Here is a 20,391-nt window from a genome sequence, read left to right as displayed (position 1 = left end):
GTAGAACATCTACAATATGCAAGTCACTGTAGGTTGTTGGAGGCTAAATGCCTGTTTTGTGATTAAATTCCTGTTGTGGGAGAAAATAATTCGTTTTAAAATTCTGTGCACTTAAAGCAGTCAGCACATGCACTACGCTTTCTAAATACTATCTGATATTTGTTGTTAACAACTTCAGGTTAAAGATCATTAGAAATTGGGAAAGCAGGTGGTGCCTGGGTGGCTCAGTTGGTTTAGTGTCCAGCTTTGGCTCAGGTCATAATCCTGTGGTTCAAGAATTCGAGCCCTGCGTCGGGCTCCATGCTGACAGCTCAGGGCCTGGAGCCTGCTTCGGGTTCTCTCTCTGCCCTTCCCCTGCTTGTGCTCTTTCTCTCTCTTTCAAAAATAAATATATATTTTTTTAAATTGTGAAAGCAGAATTCATAGAATCTTGTTTTTGCTTTTTATGGTAATAATTGGTAGTGAGTAGGTGGCTAGTCAACATAGCTCTGGGCATGGCTGAGCTCGGAGTTCTGGTCCCCCTCATCTGTAACCCCTCCACCCCAGTGGATGCCTGAAATTGCAGATAATAGTGAATGCGACATATACTATGTTTTTTCTTAGACATGCCTGCTTACGATGAAGTTTAACTTATAAATTAGGCACAGTAAGAGATTGGTTAACAGTAACAATAAAACAGAGCAATTATAACAATATGCTGTCATAAGAGTTGCATGGGTATAGTCTCTCTCAAAATATCTTCTTGTGCTCTCCTCATCCTTCTTGTGAGGACGTTAGATGATTAAATGCCCATCCGATGAGATGAAGTGAGGTCAATGATGTAGGCACTGTGACATAGCGTGAGGCGACATATTGTCAGAAGGAGACTCATCTGCTTCCAGGCCTTGGCTGACTGTGGGTAAATGAAACTGCGGAGCAGCAGCCAGGGCTAGGACTATATATAGTAGCAGATCTGGAGGTAAGGTATGGCTTACCGAATGGCTCTAGGAATTTTTTTTTAACAGGCAGGTAGTTCACAAAACCATTAAATGCTGCATTTTCAGGCCACATGGAAATGTAAGGAATTCCCAGAGGCCAGCCCCACTTATTTTCTTTGCCCTTACATTGGTCCCCTGGAGTTGAAGTCATANGGGGGGAAGGTGGTGGCTGTGGGGGGAGAGGTAGCAGAGGGAGGAGGTGGCGGGGGTGGGGGAGCTTTATAGTAGACCCAGTCTAAGGCAAGGATGGTCCACTTTTAGCACCATGGGATTCCTTCTCGCAGCTGACGAGATAAAGCAAAAAGAAACAGCCTTTTTCAGAGCCATCATTTATGAAGTTAAAAGCAAAAGTAGTTGTTTAGAATTCTTTAGTCAATATAGAAAATGTGACATTTCCCTGAGTCTTGGAAATTCAGCTAGCAAAACATTGTTTCCTTCCTCCTGGGTGCCCAGCTTACAATCAGAGTGAGCTGCCTCCTGGTGAGGAAATTTGATTTCCTTTGAAATGTGGAAGAAAAAGGGGAAGGTTTCAACGTTTGTAATTTGTACAGCTTATCTTCAGGAGCTGAAAATATTTAGCATTTCAAGAATAATTTTTGTTTGACCTTTTCAGTAATTGGTCACAGAGATTTAATTTAGATGGAGACTTGGTGTATTTTTCAAAAATAGAATGTTAGCGTTCTTCAAAAATCAAATAAGTATGTTGTGACATCTTGAAAAATGCAGTTTTTAAAACACTGGGATTTGTATTTCTCCCATGAACATGCATTTTCTTAAGTCCTTCCAAACATCTAAAAATCTGCCCTCTCCTCTTTCCTCCCAAATTTGACTTATTTAACCAGGTTGAAGGTTTATAGGGAGAAATAGTGCACAGTGTCACTGATTTTCTATTTTTCACAGGACAGACAGTGATCTTGGAATCCTGCAACTACAGAATATTACTGAAGAGCTCAGACACTCAAGTGCGCACTTTTTAAAAATATTATTAATTTATTCTCAAGCTAGCTAACATACAGTGTAGCCTTAGCTTCAGGAGTATAACCTAGTGATTCATCACTTACATATGACACCCAGTGCTCTTCCCAACAAGTGCCTTCCTTAATGCCCCTCACCCACTTAGCCCATCCCCCCTACCTGCCTCCCTTCCAGCAACCCTCAGATTGTTCTTTGGATTTAAGAGTCTCTCATGGTTTGCCTCCCTCTGTTTTTATCTTAGTTTTCCTTCTCTTCCCCTCTGTGCATCTGTGGTATTTCTTAAATTCCACATGTGAGCAAAATCATGATATCTGTCTTTCTCTGACTGACCTATTTCACTTAGCATAATCCCCTCCAGTTCCATCCACAGTGTTGCAAATGGCAAGATTTCATTCTTTTTCATTGCCGAATAGTATTCCATCGTGTGTGCGTGCTCGCGTGTGTGTACACACACATATACCACATCTTATTAATCCATTCATCAGTTGATGGGCATTTGGGCTCTTTCCATAATTTGGCTATTGCTGATAGCGCTGCTATAAACATTGGGGCTTTAAAATATATAGGGAAATCTCAAAGAATTTTTATGTTTCAAGAGAAACCTTTGAGATTCTTTCTGCATAGACTTGCACAGAAATTATGAAGGAGGAAAGGGACCATATTATTTTCCTCAACGCGGAGAGGAAGGTCATTAGTGTATATCATTTATCTTGGGGTCTACAGCACAGGGGGAATATAGAAAGCTAGATGGGGAAACAGAGTAGAGCCTCAGATCATTCAAACTGATCATCCAAACTGCCTTGGGCACCATTTGGTGCCAGTATTGCTAGGTATGGAGACACAGGAAAGAGTGGCTGAGGACACCTGCTGTCACGCAGGGAAGCACATAAAGGTCCCCAGTGGAATATATAAGTGGGGTAATGTGGGTGTAAAGTGTACAAGTCTCAGAATAAGGGCCTCATTCTCCTTCGGGTGGGAAGCCAATTGAGAAAGCCTTCAAACAGAGGGAAATATACCAGCTGTGTCCTTTAAAATATGCATGGATTTTGCCAGGCAGAAAGAAAAAGGAATGGCGTTGAGGAGGTGGGGTGGTGGGCAGGGCTTGCAGCAAGGTCAGTGGTATGAAAGGGCATGGGAGTGTTTGGGAAGCTGCCAGTTGATGTGGTGGGGGTGGAGGTGATGTGTGTATGGTGGGGTGTGTTTGTGTTGACGAAGGTGGCCCTGGAGTAGATGAGCCCGCAAAGCTGGGGTCAAGTTGAGAAGAGCTTTGACCGCCATAGGTAACTTGCAGAGGAGATGAAACTTTACCTTATAAACACAAACCTCAGAGTTTTAGGTAGGGCAGCAACACAATCAGATCTTTGCTTTAGAAAAGTAACTCCAATAGCAGCTCGGAGAAAGCAGCTGGGGGCAGAGGGGCCAGCAGAGGCCCTGGAAGTAGCCCAGAGTGAAATAACCAGAACCTGAACTGGGCAGTGGTTCAGGGATGAAGAACCGATGGGCTTCTCAAAGTGTTACACTTGCTGGTGGAAAGATTATACTTGGTGATGGGAATGAGAGACGGAGGAGTGAAATAGGTTTCTCGGCTGCACTGTTGAGATGCAGACATTTGTTCACTTTTCACTGGTAGAAATGAGAGACAGCACAGAGGAGGAAGTTTGGGGATGAAGATACTCTTCTGTGATTTTGGTTACGCTGCTCTTGAGAGGTTGGTTGGGAGATTCGGCTAGAAGGCCCTAGTAGGCAGCTGGAGAGATGAGATTTGCACATGAGTGAGATTAAAATTTAGGTAAAGGTGAGGGGGCCATGTGGAGACAGGTGGTAGAAACTGGAAACAACAGATTTTCCAGGGGGAAGGTATGGAGTAGGATGAAGGCAGATTTGAGGACGCAGCCTGGGGGAAACAACGACCTTGGGTAGGAGGAGGAAGAGCAGATGGAGGTGGAGACACAGTGGCGAGAACTATTTTGGAGAACCAAGAAGAAGCGAGTTTTAGGAAGGAGACCACACGGGAAACCGCGAGTATGAACAGCAAGAAGAAGCACTGGATTGAGCTATTAGGAGGCCCGCTCCCTCCCCGGGGGGCCCAGGCCACCTGATTCCAGGCAAGCGGGGGCGGTTGGGGGTCGAGGAGTCAGACTGCAGAGAGCAGGGGATCCTGGGCACCAGGCCACCCCACAGACTGCCATTTCAAGATGCAGGTGCAGTCAGTCTGGCTGGAAGCCCGTACCGTTCAGTTTTAAATGTGCAAGTGCTTATATTTCACAGCTGATGGAGTGCAGCCTCCTCTGACCCCTCTGTATTTTTAAAACTCTGTAACTCTCTGTCCCTGCTTGTGTTCCTAGGAATTTATTTCACTGGGTTGTCTGAAGCCTTTATGGACTCAGATCATTTTTCTTGCTGTCTTCCTTCCCGCCACCGTTACCCTCCCAGCCTGCCTCCCTTCTCTCTCTTCGTCCCCCCACCCCACCCTCGCCTCGGCCCAGACACACGCATCCCTTAGCTGTGTAATTACATTGCAAGTGCCCAAACTCTTCATTCATGTGTTTCTGCCTCTGATGTTTTTAATTAGCTTTCCTGCAACCGGGTAAGTGTCTTCAAGTGATTTCTATTTATTGGAGGAACAGTAACAGTGTATGCTAATCATAGAGCCCCTAAGAAGACCACAGAGTTTTGTCTTTGGAAAGCTTGAAGGAGGTAAATGCACACTGTTGGGCTGAGGAAGCGAGGTGGGGATTTGTGCGCTCAGGTAGGGACGGCAGCTCACACAGAGGGAGGGTGACCCTCCGTGGCCGTCATTCTCCCTGCCTGAGAGGCAGGTTCCCTCTGCCTACAGCGCAGGTCAGCCCAGCAGAGTGTGTGGAAAAGCACCTCGGAGGTTAACTAACTCCCTGTACACTTTCAGGTTGCTGTAAGAATTGGATTAGTTGATAGATGCCAAAGTGCTTTGTGTTAAGTGGTACCCAACACCTGTAGTTGCTCACTTCTTTCTCCTTGAGGAGGCAGTGAGAGAAAAGATTTATCGTATTTTTTCAGCGCGTCCATCCCAGGTAATGCCATTGAGTAGAACCGGGCAGACTTTTTATTTTTTTCTTATGGTGAAACATACGTAACATGGAATGTATCACATTAGCTATTTTTAAGTGTGCAGTTGGGTGGCATCAAGACAGTGCATACTGTTGCATAACCGTCACCACCGTCTCCAGACATCTTTTGTCTTTCCAAATGGAAACCTTGTCTGCATTAAACACTGACTCCCCATTCTCTGCTCCCCCAAATCTGGCAACCACCATTCCACTTTCTGGGTATGAATTTCACCCACCTTGTCAAATTTGTGTACGTGGAATCATACAATATTTGTCTTTTTGATTCTGGCCTATTTCATTTAGTATAATGTCTTCAGGTTTCTTCCATGTTGTGGCAGGTGTCAGAATTCCATTCTTTTTTTGTGGCTGAATAATAGTCCACTATATGGACAGATCACATTTGGTTTATCCATTCATCCACTGATGCATATCTGGGTCACTTCTACCCCTCGGCTGTTGTGAATAATGTGGCAATGAACATGGGTGTACAAGTAACAGAGGCCCTGCTATTGATTATTTTGGTAGCATGCCCAGAAATGGGATTGCAGGCTGCATTTCAGCCTGAGAGAATAAGACCCTAGCCTTGGCTTTGTGATTCTACTTGTTAACTGTTGATGGAGATGCCTGGAGTCTTGGGGGCATCCTTGGCCATCAGGGGTCTGCCTTGTCCCCTTTGACAGGAGACTTGTGGTCAAGCCCCAGCTGCCTCACCTGTGAAGCCCCTTACATATCTACGTCCCACTGTCCTGCCCTCACCCAGGGTCACAGCTAGTCCATCTCTCCTGAAGTCAGGGACAAAGGCAGAGAGCCCTCGATCCAGGAGCACCACTGCCTCACCTTGACCTCAGTGTCTTGCAGCAGCTCACCAGCACTGCCTCTGATGGAAGACCTAGTCCCATCCCTCTTCTACTGTGGCTCCAGGAGTCAATTCACACAGAAACCTCACTTCCCACTCTGTTTTCCAAGGAGAGAACAGTCCACAGAATAAGGAGGCGTTTACTCTTCTAAGCGCTTGATAGCTACTCCCAAACTGAGTACCTCCTCTGTGTTGGTCATAGTCTGTTACTTGCCATGCAGATTCTGAAGAGGAGGGAGCGTGGTGAGTGCAAGGTGGGGCAAGGGCAGCTGGGAAGTCTCACAGTTCTGACAGCTGGTCACTGCCGCTAAAGAGCTTCTCTCCCTTCTGGAAAATGGACCTGGTGAGCCCAACAGACTCAGGAGAGGAACCGCTGTGGTGTCCTCAGCATCAGGGACCCAAGTAGCAAATAGGGAACTTGAAAACAAATGCGTGGAATCCCCAGCATAAAGTCAGCCATGGTGCCAGACTCCTGGTCTTTCCTCACTGATTTTTCTTACCTCTAACATGTCTTGTTCTACCTCTGGAGGACAGCAGAAGGGAGCATATACATAATAGCACACGGTTCCTTCCACCTAAGAAAGCTCATTGTGCAGTGAATCTATGTTGGTCTGTCCCCAAGACAGAGGTGAGGAGGAGAGACAGCTGGGTTCGGGGGATTCCCTGAAGTTGCCAAGAATTGGTTTCCTTGGGCGGAATCCGTTGGCAGTGATCAAGCGCCACTGGGAATGTCTGATTCCGTTTATCACTCTGTGATAAATCTGTTGTGGGTTTTTTGTGTTTATGTTTCATAATTGTTCTAGTTGATTCTAGAAGGTTTCTGTCAATGCGAGGCGTGTGGTGCTGCGAGGGAGAATCCTACTCACTTGGTGGATCTGGGCAGAAGATCTTGGTTCTGACATTTTTCATTTGGTTCTTTGGTGGAACGCCATCTCTCCCCCTCAGGTTTATATAATTAGATGCAGACACGATGGTAGCTGAACTTCTTCTCTTAAGTTTATGTTCCAGAAGGAACACTGTCTGAAGACTCACAATTCACTGCACTAAGTAGAGTGAGTTGCTCTCCCCAGAAGGGATTTTAAAACTATATATTTGTATTTCCTTTGGTCTGTGATGGATGCATGCCCCTGTCAGATGGGTAAGGAGAGGGAGAGGAAAGTATGATTTTCTTGCTTACGCATCTTTTTGATATTGACTGAAGAATAGAGACCCTGAGGCTCTGGTATTGGGTTGACATTGGTACTTCTAGTGGTTTCTTTTGATGCAGGAGGGTTTGTCTCTAATTATAACTGTGTAGAAGCCATGTGTGGTGTCTGTCTAAGGGAAAAAGAGTTGGTCCTTGAAAAGTCTAGAAACAGAGAGTAACTCAGCGGACTGTCATTTCTCCAACACCCATGTGCACAGGGCCCAAGTTACTGAGGCCTCAAGTGGGTAATAGATGAACCCATTTCTTTTGAGCCCTTAGGGAAGCTCTGCCCCCCAGCCTGACCGTGGTACCTAGGCACTGCCCCCTGGCACATAGAGGGGATGGCCAGGTAGGGGATGTGGTGGCTACTGAAGTGCTGGCTCTGGGGCTCGATGACCACAGGGCCCTCCTTGGAGAAATAAGCTCTCTGACCGCAAGTGTCCTTTGCTGCTCTGCCTTTGCAGAATTCAGTGCAGAATCTTCAGGCAGAAAAGTCTCCCCCACTCAAGTCATCGTGTGTGCTTTTGTGTGTTTGTTTAAAACACCAATAAGCTGCTTATTGAAAACTTGCCTGTTTTTACCAATTAATTAACCTCATGTCAATACCATGTGTTGCACCAGTTCACGCTTCAATTACATCCTTACCTGTCTCTGAGAATTAATTAATGTTTGCAACATGCTCTGAAATTTTCTTGGGATGGAAGGACCTGTGAGGAATCTAGAAATTTTGGCATTACTTTGTCATTTACTTGGGGGTAGGGACTGGCAAGGGGGATGGACGTGCTCTTTGCTCTGCAGGAACCATTCCAGGAGCGTCCCTGTTCGCTCCAAGGCCACCGCTACAGTGTTGTTCTGTGTGGTGGCAGGTGCCATCAGGAGGTGGCCAGACCCACGTGGACATCCACGTGTCTCTTTGCATGAAGGTACTTGTTTGCATTAAGATGTCCAGTAGGCGGGGCGCCTGGGTGGCTTAGTCGGTTAAGCGTCCGACTTTCGCTTAGGTCATGATCTTGCAGTTTGTGGGTTCGAGCCCCGCGTCAGGCTCTGTGCTGACTGCCAGCTCAGAGCCTGGAGCCTGTTTCAGTCTGTGACTCCCTCTCTCTCTGACTCTCCCCTGCTCACGCTGTCTCTCTCTCTCTCCTAGAAATAAATAAAACATTAAAAAAAATTAAAAAAAAAAAAAAAGATGTCCAGTAGGGAGTGATGCTTGCTAAAACAGTAACAGTAATGCTGACAATTGTTGTTATTATTCCTTAGACCGTGGTAGTGGGATTGGAGGAGCCACAACTCCTGAGTCTAAGCTGCTTCCTATTCTCTCTCTTTGTTCACAGTGGGGCATTTTCTGAAGTGGTCTTAGCCGAAGAGAAGGCGAGTGGCAGGCTCTTTGCGGTGAAGTGCATCCCGAAGAAGGCTCTGAAGGGCAAGGAGAGCAGCATAGAGAACGAGATAGCCGTTCTGAGAAAGTAAGTGCCCGGGGTGGTGGGAACTGCCTCCTCTGACCGCTTTTGGATTGTTGGGTCCCAATCCGGCAGAAGGCGCTGCGGCCAGGAGCTGGTTGCCCGACAGTCAAAGATGGCGACCGGAGCGCCGGAAGGGGGTGGGCTGTGTTAACGATGACTGATGTTCTCATGTTGCATTCAGAGCATTTTGCATATGCGGTGAAATCCTGATTTGCGAGTATAATTCGTTCTGGAAACATGCTTGTAACCCAAAGGGCTTGTACACCGAAGCAAATTTCAAGAACCAGGGGCTCAGTTGTGATCACGTGACATTCAGCGTCATGTACGACTCGTATTGCAAGACATGGCTCGTTTATCAAGTTAAAATGTATTAGAAATGTTTGCTCTTCTTGTGGAACACTTGCAGAACAAGCTACTTGCAATCCAAGGTATTTCAATTAAATACTGTATATATAATATCACAGTTTTGTGGCAATCATTGGAGCTACTATTTCCAAAGAATAGCAGTTAGGTAGACTTGGTTTTGAACGCACTCTAGCTGGGCGACCGTGGACTGGTCACTGAACTCTAAGCCCTGCTCCATCAACTGGAATTAATGGTATCTCCCTCACAGGGGTCCTCGGGAGTAGGTGGGATGGTGCCTTACAAGTGTTTATAAAGCGATTGCAACAGCACCTGCTATGTTGTGAGTGCTCAGCACAGGGTAGCTGCCTGCTGCTCGTGTTGTTATTGTTTCTTGTTGTGGCTTTATTTTACAAGGAGATGGAGCTCATAGTAAAGCACCTCGTGGCTCTTATGTGGCAGAGCCTGGAGAGGTCACTTCACAAGGATTATCTCCACTCCCTTTAATGGTCTTCGGCTTCCTGCCACATACACAAGGCGCGCAGCCGCCAGCTTGTCCTACAGAGTNAGATGGGTGGCAGGCTGGTGTGCTGCGAATGGCACGTAGCTCATCTGACTGGCAGAGGGTTCAAGGTGAGGCATGGGGACCTGAGGTTGGAGAGGGTGAACTATAGGGCATCATATACCCTGCTTTGGACTTGCAACATCGTTGTGTAGTTGATGGGGAGCCGCTGGAGGGTTTTAATGCAAGAACAACATGATCAGGATTGTTTCATTAAGATTATTGTGGTGGAACGTAGGATAGGTTGGAGGCAGGGAGGGTACTCACTGCATCAGAGCAGTTAGGAGGCTGTCAGAGGAATCTGGGAAACAACACATTGAAACAGGAGCTGTGAGCCGCGATGGGAGAGGCAGAGATGCGGGTGTGCTCAGAATGAAATCTCCAGGACATAGGGATTTGGAAGACGTGGGAGAGAGGAGATAGGGTTCTAGGTTTCTAATTGGATAGCTGGTGTAGATAACAGCTCCTTAACTGAGATCAGAAATGCAAGCGGGGCACCTGGGTGGCTCAGTCAGTTAAGCGTCGGGACTTCAGCTCAGTTCATAATCTCGCAGCTGGTGGNCACGTAGCTCATCTGACTGGCAGAGGGTTCAAGGTGAGGCATGGGGACCTGAGGTTGGAGAGGGTGAACTGTAGGGCATCATATACCCTGCTTTGGACTTGCAACATCTTTGTGTAGTTGATGGGGAGCTGCTGGAGGGTTTTAATGCAAGAACAACATGATCAGGATTGTTTCATTAAGATTATTGTGGTGGAACGTAGGATAGGTTGGAGGCAGGGAGGGTACTCACTGCATCAGAGCAGTTAGGAGGCTGTCAGAGGAATCTGGGAAACAACACATTGAAACAGGAGCTGTGAGCCGCGATGGGAGAGGCAGAGATGCGGGTGTGCTCAGAATGAAATCTCCAGGACGTAGGGATTTGGAAGACGTGGGAGAGAGGAGATAGGGTTCTAGGTTTCTAATTGGATAGCTGGTGTAGATAACAGCTCCTTAACTGAGATCAGAAATGCAAGCGGGGCACCTGGGTGGCTCAGTCAGTTAAGCGTCGGGACTTCAGCTCAGTTCATAATCTCGCAGCTGGTGGGTTTGAGCCCCACGTCAGGCTCTGTGCTGACAGCCTGGAGCCTGCTGCGGATTCTGCATCTCCCTCTCTTTCTGCCCCTCCCCTGCTTGCACTCTCTCTCTGTCTTTCACAAATAAAATAAACATTTAAAAATTTTTTTTAAAAAGAAAGAAATGCAAGCACTGGAGGGCAGGTGGTGAGTTCTGATTTAGATACACTGAGTTGAGGGTCTTGGATGGCCAGGTGGGGATGGCCAGTTGGCCAGCTGAATCTGGAACAAAGCTGTGGTCTGGGCTCGCGGGATGTTAAAGTTTTCTGAAACAACAAAGAACAAAAAATCGTTTGGTACTTTCCACAGCCACGTCACTGTAGATGGGGTCCCAAGGAGACCTAGTTTATGGCCAATTCTGCTCTCCACCCTAGTCGTTTGTGTGTTTCGGTGCCATTTGTCATCTAAGCAGGCCTGCCTGAGAGATGGCTTGTCCTCTTACGTGCTGTGAGCTTATGCAGAGTGAGAGATTTATGTATTTCATTGAATTGAAGCAATGTAGCTAATTTATCCTTAAGGATGTCTTTATACTTGTTCTGAAAGTAGTTCTAAAATGAATTTTCTACTTGATAAGTCTATACTAAACCAGGCTCAGAAGGAATAAAAAATGACAAGCCCCACGGTGGACAGTTGCTATGTAGGAGAGAGCTCCTTGGTCTCACTTTGGCATTTAGGGGGCAGGGTCTATATGATCCGCATGAGTTTCCCCAGCAGAATGGCTGGTTTTAGTCAGCCATATTCCTTATGGAATATCACGTCATTAGTGTTCCATCCCCTGATTGGATTATAGAGCTTAGAGTTTTCATGGTGTTATTTACTTAGAGGGCAGGCACTACCCAAAGCGGATTTCAAGAAACCCATGTGCATTTTGGAGAAGCAGGAATGCACATATAGGAGTGGGCATTTAAATGTGAGACGAGGAGAGAAGGAGATACGTGAAGGTGGAAAACGGCAAGAGAAGCAAAGCAAATGTATCTAGAAGATCCCTTTCCTAATAGGTGGGGAAACGGAGGCTCGGCCTGGTTCAGAGGCACCATCTGAATGAGGTGCAGCACCAGAGTTCAGCGTTCTGTTCCAACAGATACCCTGTAGCTGCGGAGATTGGCTTGCCGAGGGCGGGGATAGGGCGAGCACCTGCTTTTAAATGGCGTGTTCTCCATCTGGGTGCCTTGGACAGTCTCAGCTGAACGTCTCTGTCTGTCGTTTTCTCCCTGAATCAGTGATTTTCCACCCTGGGTGCACATTGAAATCACCTGGGATGCTTTGCAGGACATCCTGATGCACAGGCTCCACCCCAGACCAAGTGCATTGGAGGTTACGGTGGGCACCTCCCCCACTCCCCACCTCCTGATTCCAACACACAGCCAGCTCTGTGTTGAGAAGAGCTGCTTAGGGTCCTTGCCTCCTGGTCTCACCGGGGGGTGGGAATGCCCTTCTGTGTTCAGGAGTGTGGACAGATGTGCATGCACAAACCTGCCAGACAGTTTCCTCTAGGTGAGAGGTTTCGCTAGAGGACGGCACTCAACTGTGTTCCCTTTCAAAGAGCTGGGTTTCGTTGTTAGTGAGGGGAATGGCCACTGGCTGGCTGGGTTCAAGAGGAGAACTTGGCTCCTCGAGGGTGGCGGAAGGAGGAGGGACTGTTAACGGCCGTTTCTGTCCCAAAGAGGCTGGCGTAGGGATTGGTCAGGTCGACACAGCTCAGCAACAGGTGCACTATCGGAAGTGGATCGGGGCTGCTCAAGGCGGCAGAGGCCAAAGCCCAGGATCCCCTGTGGCCAAGGTCAGGGTGGATTGCAGGAGGTGTGGCAGGGCTGGGCCTTCTGGAGAAAGAGTGAGTCAACACTTAACCCGGTGACAGCAGGACTCCAGAGGTCTGGACGCTCCTTGCTGTGGCTTGATTATCTAGTTTTCTTAGGCCAGACACGTTTCTCTCGGTGCAGACTAACTAGAAGGAAGGCGGCTTGAACACCGAAAGGCGAGGACAGCTAGTTTTGTATTAAGTAATAGCCTTCAGAGAAAGGCTTCCCTGTAGATTAACTCATTTAAATCTGGCTTGCTTCTATTCCTGCCGGTTTGTTCTCATGCCCGGCTGGCCCTGTTCACTTGTTTAAATCACTGCCAAATGCCAGTTTAGTGTGTGTGTGTTAGAGAAACATACACTTCAATAGAAATTCATTGATTCAGGGTGAACAAAACCACTTTTCCAATGACTGAAAATGGCTAAGCTGGTAAAGCTTGAGTTTCTCAGGCACCAACACAGCTTTTTAAAAGTCTATCTGATCTATCTAGAAGGTGGTATTCTAACACAGGGAGACGTTTCTTTTGGAAGGTAGTTTTGGGATTAAGGAAACTGGCAGGAAGTATGAAAAGTCATGACGAAAGGCCATGTGCTAACAAATAGGGGGGGCATATCACTTATGATCCTAGAACCCTAACTACCCTGGAAAACCTTTACTGAAAGCTTGTTAATTTTGAAAAAAACATGTCATTCAACTAAACCAGAGGTTGAGGGATGTGGGTCCCATATTTGGTTGCTGTGCGATTAAGGTCTCAGTTTTGCCGAGCTTGGAGCATGCATGCATGGGTGTGTCTGTCCAGTGACCCCAGGCCATTGGAATGTGGACATAGCCCATCCCAGACCTGTTCAAGCCAGGCTCTGGGAAAGCATCGAATGACAAGGAAGAGCTGATACTCTTCCCTAGGGCCCTACCAGAGACCTGGTCTCCATCTTGCCTGATTTGGAGGGCTTCCCCATCTTTTTCTCTATACCTAGGCTTCTCTATTTCTGGGGGCTCCATGGGTCTGAGTCCTGAGCGAGAAGTCAGTCTTTCCCTTCCAGGCAGACAGTCAACTCAGCTTTGTGCAGACCACCGTTTGGTACCCACTCTTTATTTCATCTTCACATTTTATGTGTATATAAAAAATAGAAATGGTCTGATGCCAACACAGTCTTCCAGCCAGAGTGGCTACATTTGGTGCTTCCTAGTGGCTTCACGTGGTACCCTGTCCACATTATCCAAGAACATTTTTTATTTGATTTGAGATCCAGAATCAATGGATTTTTTATTATTATCAATTATATTTATTATCAGTGTATTTAATTTTATGGTCAATTCCTTGGGCAGTGCTTACAGAACTCCAAGAATGCAAGGAAAATAGAATTGGTGGTGTCCCTCACTGCAGCCAGAGATGTTCAGGCTGGCCTGAGCAGCCATGTTGGTTCATCTGTGCAGTGACCATGAACCTCTGAGACCTCTCCCAGCCTACGATTTCTGCTTCCCAAATGCTGCCTTAAGTGTGGCATTCCTGGACAGGCCAGTCTCCCTTCCCCCAGTCCCTGCTCCACAGCACTGTGAAATAAGAGTTAGTTTTATTAAAAAAAATTTTTTTTAACTTTTTTATGTTTTATTTTTGAGACAGAGAAACAGAGCAAGAGTGGGAGAGGGGCAGAGAGAGAGGGAGACACAGAAGCAGGCTCTAGGCGCTGAGCCGTCAGCACAGAGTCCGATGCAGGACTTGAACCCATGAACATGAGATCATGACCTGAGCCAAAGTCGGATGCTTACCTGACTGAGCCACCCAGGCGCCCCTAAAGAAATTTTTTTAAATGTTTATTTATTTTTGAGAGAGAGAGGGAAAGGGGGAGACAGAGAATCCCAAGCAGGCTCTGCACTGTCAGCACAGAGCCCAACACAGGCCTCGAACCCATAAACTGTAAGATGACCTGAGTCAAAATCAAGAGCTGGATTCTCAACAGACCGAGCCACCCAGGTGCCCCTAAACAGTCACTATTTTAAAGCTGTACGAGTGACCGTCTTTTCTCTAAGTCAGCTTAAAATTGAGGCCAGAGTCTTAGGTGACTGGTCTGAAGTTTTTAAGAAGTACGTTATTAAAGAAATTACTTCTAAAATAGTAGTTGCCTGGAACTGGATAAATGGGATTCAGTATCCAATTTTTAGCCATTTGCATTTTCTTTTATAAATAGTTTTACAACAGCGTTGACTGTATGATTCAGACATGTGGTAGGTATCGCTGGGGATTCCAAACACATGCAAGGGTATTTGTGGATAGGTACTGTGGTGTGATAGATGTGATGTCTTCACTCTTGTGGAGGGCTATGGAGCTGAGATGCTAAATACATGCATGTACATATGTGCCTGTGTGCATATATTCACATATGTCTGTCTTAATATATATATACACAATGCACATATTCACACATACACATATGCACATATACACACATTAAATATTTTTTAATAATTTTTATTTATTTTGGGGCGCCTGGGTGGCTTAGTCGGTTAAGCGTCCGACTTTCGCTTAGGTCATGATCTCGCGGTTCGTGGGTTCGAGCCCCGCGTCGGGCTCTGTGCTGACTGCCGGCTCAGAGCCTGGAGCCTGTTTCAGTCTGTGACTCCCTCTCTTTCTGACCCTCCCCTGCTCACGCTGTCTCTCTCTGTGTCTCCTAGAAATAAATAAAGCATTAAAAAAAATAATTTTTATTTATTTTTTGAGATAGAGACAGAGCACGAGCAGGGGAGGGGTAGAGAGAGAGGGAGACACAGAATCCCAAGCAGGCTCCAGGCTCTGAGCTGTCAGCACAGAGCCCGACGTGGGGCTCGAACCCACAAACTGTGAGATCATGACCTGAGCCGAAGTTGAACACTTGACCGGCTGAGCCACCCGGGTGCCCCGATCGACACCCATTTTAAATACATTTCAGTGTTTTTATATCTTTCTACTGCAGAGCAGAAAATTCGTCTTGCTGATTTTAGTAAATATACCCTCAAGACTGTTAAAACTCTGCTGTCTAGGTGGCTAAGGAAGATAATAAGACATAAGAAAAGCCTTCTGGAACTTTGAAATGTTCAGGTGTTAGGGATGATGCAGTGTTAGGCATGACTTACCCCCATTCTACTTCGGTAAGAGCTCAGAATATCTCTGTGGGAGAAGTGAGAGCAGAAACTGTTGTATCATTTCATGGAAGGAGAACCTGACGTATAGAGTGTATAATTTGAGCACATGCTGGAGCTGGGGAGGCAACAGAGAGCTTCTCATTTGTGGGGCTGCCTTCCATGTTTTAGGGTTCCCAGCCCTCCCTTCTGTTAGGAAACTGCCATTGGAACTTTGGATGCTCTAGAAACAACTGGTAGGAATCTGAGTGCTTATAGTAGAAATAAATATCGATTTCAACAGATGATCAACGTCAACAGTTGTCAGTAGATTAATTGAAATAGATGTGAATTAATTCAATTACAAGATTGATGGGGCTCCTGGGTGGCTCAATCAGTTAAGGATCCTACTCTTGATTTTGGCTCAGGTTGTGATCTGTGGTTTGTGAGAGCGAGCCCTGCATCAGGCTCTGCACTGATAGTGCTGATAGCGCAGAGCCTGCTTGGGATCCTCTCTGTCTCCCTCTCCCTCTCTCTGCCCCTCCCTTGCTCGTGCACACATGCGTGTGCACGCTCTCTCTCACTTGCTCACTCTCAAAATAAATAGCTAAACATTAAAAATAAGAAATTGATAATTTGAAAATCAGAATCCAGCTTTTGTCTCAACCTAGTTCACTAGAGTCTAGAGCAGTTTATACCTATCCTTCAAGATTTTAAATATAGAAATTCTCAGTTTGCCATAATTTAGAACCTAGCTGGGACTTCTATGAGCACTGTTTTATGTAATCCTATGAAGTAGATATTATTATCCACATCTTACAGATGAGGAACTGGGCTGCCTACGAAATTCCCAGAGGCCTTGTAAGTAATACCAGCTAGAGCTTTCCCATTATGATTTGATCCATCTGGTGTCAACATGTTGTCTCTTTAAATCAGGGCTATGTATTCTTTTTTTTGTTAATGTTTATTTATTTTTGAGAAAGAGACAGAGTATGAGTGGGGGAGGGGCAGGGAGAGAGTCAGAGAGACGGAGAGAGACAGAATCAGAAGCAGGGTCTAGGCTATGAGCTGTCAGCACAGAGCCTGACATGGGGCTCGAACTCATGACCTGCAAGATCATGACCTAAGCTGATGTCACATACTTAACCATATATTCTTGATGTAGGCAACAACCCGCTGCATGTAGGGGGTGCTCATTTATGGTGAAAGAATGAAAGAAAGAAAGAATTGTCTATTTTATACTGCCCTTAGGGAAGTGGTATAAAATATTAGTGAAGACTTGAGAACGAGCCTACGTTTTCACCCAACGACACCACTTAGAAGCTCTGCGACCTTGGGCAGATGATTTCAACTTTGTCCCTCCATTGACAGGAAAATGGGGATGATATTAGTGCTTGCCTCACATAGTTGTTGTAGAGATTAAAGAATCAATGCACATCGGCACTTAGAAGAGTGCCTGGCACCTAGTATGGACTCTCCGAATGCTTGCTGTCTATATGATTTTTACAGAGGGCATCTTGCTGGATGCTGGGAATCGTGGGAATAGGACGGTTGGAGAAGATGCCTTTCCAGAAGGTGCATCACACCACTTTTGCATCCCTTGTGGGAGCCCCTGGAAACCCTGCTGGCAGAGGGAACAGTGCCGGCAGCATGAGGTGGCTGGATACCCAGTGTGGCTGCAGAATTGCCGAGAATCCGTCAGCTTTACTGTTTTTTCTTGCTGAAAATAACGATGAAAACCTGTGTTCCCCTTGTCTCTCTTCTGCTCTGCTTCCACTAACATTAGTCACTGAGCCTTAGAGCCGGAAAAGGAGCTTAGAGACCTTGGTCCTGCTCTCTTGACGTTCAGGTGAAGAGACAGGTCCGGTGGGGTTCAGTGACTGGCCCGGAGTCACAGAGCTAACCTGAGCAGGTGTGGACCCAGAGCGGTGGTTTCTGGACTAATTCAGAACCCTTTCTCCANTCAGAGAGAGAAGGAGACACAGAATCTGAAGCAGGCTCCCGGCTCCAGGCGGTCAGCCCGGAGCCCAATGTGAGGCTCGAATTCATGAACTGTGAGATGATGACCTGAGCCGAAGTCAGATGCTTTACCGACTGAGCCACCCAGGCGCCCCTGTATCCTTTCTTTTTTTTTTTTTTTATAATTTTTATTTCTAGGAGATAGAGAGACAGCATGAGCAGGGGAGGGTCAGAGAGAGAGGGAGTCACAGACTGAAACAGGCTCCAGGCTCTGAGCTGGCAGTCAGCACAGAGCCCGACGCGGGGCTCGAACCCACGAACCGCGAGATCATGACCTAAGCGAAAGTCGGACGCCCCCCTCAGGCGCCCCCCTGTATTATTTCTTTTAAACGAAGGTTTCTCTGGATTGAGTTACATTGGTCGGTCTGAATTGTATTTCCCCAATTCCACACTCAGTTCCCCAGCTGGGATGCCTGGTGTGTTGTTGCCTTTGCTGTTTGTTTAATCCTGGTAGTGTTCCTCCAGGGCAAAGCCATTGACCTGGCCACTGGAGACTCCCATGCCTGCTTCCACTCAGGTTTCCTTGAAAGATGTCAGTACTGTGGTTGGAATTTTGATGGATTTGTTCTTGGGCCCAGAGTTTATTCTTTCCTTCCTCCCTTCCTTGTTTGCCTCTTCTTCCTTCCTTCCTTCCTTCCTTCCTTCCTTCCTTCCTTCCTTCCTTCCTTCCTTCCTTCCCTGCTACCTTTCAAGTGCTTCACTTTTTAAAACCTCAAGATTGTGGGAATAGAAAAGCAAAGTGACATACCTTAATCTGACCATGAGTATCCATGAATTAGTTGCTTATTCTTACTTACACTACAGAAAAGCTGAAAAAAGAATAAATTGCTTATTGATATAATTTCCTGGGGCAATATGGCCAGCAGTTTTTACTTTGCAAAAACATTGTCACTTGATGAAGTGACACAATATTTTATTCCACAGACATGGATACTTTAGCACATTTAGGTAGTTTGGGGACAATCATTATTAAGTTGTGATGAAGTCCATTGTCCTTAACATGCTATCAGTATAACTTTTCCAAAAAGACAATATTCCTGCTTAAAAAAGTAATTTCGAATGAGTGGTTTTTCTTCCTTTACAAATACAATAATGCCAAGCAGTATAGTACAAAGTTCTGAATGGAAATTTTGTCCTGAAGAAACTACTTACAAGAAATAAGAGAAATAAGCCTGATATTTCCACAATATTGTTGCCGAGTCAGGTGAACAGATGGCAGTGAGGCTTTTCAGAACACATACTTCAGATCCTGTGTTCTCTGAGCTCAGGAGTTCAGCTCGTGTGTGCAATTTCATCTCCTTTTATAGGACATACTTATCTGCGTTGACCTCCTGAATGAACTAACCCATAATGTCAATATGTCATTTAGAATTTTCATTGTGTCTCTTTTTGAATAGTGTCATATACTACATTTTTTAAATATAGAGTCTTGTTATTTTGAATATGGTTTCCCAGGATACAGATCTAGTTGAAATTTATCCTTTCTACTCAAAAGAAACCTGCCTAGAAGAATGAAGAGTGGTATGTTCTTGAAACCTGCGTGCTAAATGTTGGTAATTACCTTTTTATCTAAAGAGATGTGGCAGTGACCTTGGGTGGCTATAGGTTCAAGGGTCTACAAGTATTTGAAATAACTCAGCTCCCTTTAACAATTTTTTTATAGCTCAGCCTTTTAACTAATTTAGATGTGTCTTCTAATTACTCCGAATTGGAGAGCTCTCAAATCTACTTAAGAAGGCTGCATCACACTTCCAAGATTGCAGAAATTTTCCTTGCCTTCAATTATTTTCTCTCTCTCTTCATTTACCTCTTTAAGATAGAGGCAGAAGGAATGGCTCCCTCTGTGGTCTCGCCTCCGGCTGAGCTGTTTTCACATCACAGCTTCTGCTGAAATGTACTTTGTCCTCAGCACTGGGCTGGGCTGGCCTTGGGTGGGGTCTGGCCTTCTGGTGCTTTGCTGGTCAGAGTGTGGTCTTCTGAAAAGCATCAGCACTTCCAGAGAGCTTGTTAGAAATGCAGACTCCCAGGCCCCATCTTGGGTGCTTCTGAATTAGAATATGCCAGGTAGCCAGAACCCCAAGAGGTTTGTTTGCTCCTTTACCCTTGAGATGCTCTGATCTAGAAAACTTCCCTCCGGAATGCCAGATGAGTCAGCTGCTCCTTCCATGAGATCCATTAGCATCTGGTACTTTTCTCCCTTGAACCACTCACCACAATATAGAGTAATTAACCATTTTCTTGTCTTTCTTTTCCACTGCACTGAAAGGCTCCAGAGGACAGGGGTGATAACTGAGATCCAATTGTATTTCCAGTACCTAGCAGGGTGCTTCTGACACAGAGCATCCTTTGTGTTGGAGTAAACCAATTTCCCATGGGGAAAGATTGAGGAAGATGATATGTATTCCCTTCCCTCTGAAAAAAATTCTAAAAGCTTTATTTCTTTAAGTGAATAGAATCTTCAGGTACTTTGAAAACGTAACTAGGTGTATCTTAACAAAATGTCTGACAGTGACAAATGTGCATCTATTTCAAAGATAGAAATTGACACTAAAAAGGAACAAGAATAATTTCAACATAATACATTAACCCTCCATCAGAATAGACACAGAATTTCCACTTTGGTTGCTAGTGCTTCTCAGATGGGACACCTAATACTGTCTTTTCGAATGTAGACTGAGGGAAATGTGTGGATGGTGCACCAAAGGCAGACGCCTGCTGTTTAAAACAGTTTCTAGTTGAGATTTGCCTCTCCTGCTTACAACTTGTCCAGCATTTTAAATGTGAAAAAAACCTCCATGAATGACTCTGAAGTTCCAGCGAGAAAACTACCTTCTGGAAAGACATTGGCATTAATTCGAGCTGAATTCCTAGATCCTTCCCTCCCTCCCTCCCTCCCTCTCTCTCTCTCTCTCTCTCTCTCTCT

General features: G+C 45.9%; 1 protein-coding gene across 2 annotated transcripts in view; it reads left to right on the top strand.

The window, feature by feature from the left end:
- Positions 1–20,391, top strand: part of CAMK1D (calcium/calmodulin dependent protein kinase ID) — a 441,354-nt gene that overhangs the window by 156,934 nt on the left and 264,029 nt on the right. For both annotated transcript variants that reach the window (XM_077758501.1, XM_077758502.1), the window contains one exon: positions 8,412–8,543. In XM_077758501.1, the coding sequence (XP_077614627.1) occupies positions 8,412–8,543 (132 nt within the window). The remainder of the gene's footprint in view (positions 1–8,411; positions 8,544–20,391) is intronic.

The sequence above is a fragment of the Crocuta crocuta genome, unplaced genomic scaffold (assembly GCF_008692635.1).
Source record: "Crocuta crocuta isolate KB4526 unplaced genomic scaffold, BGI_CrCroc_1.0 scaffold32, whole genome shotgun sequence".
NCBI lineage: Eukaryota > Metazoa > Chordata > Mammalia > Carnivora > Hyaenidae > Crocuta > Crocuta crocuta.
This window is presented reverse-complemented; position numbering and strand designations above follow the sequence as displayed.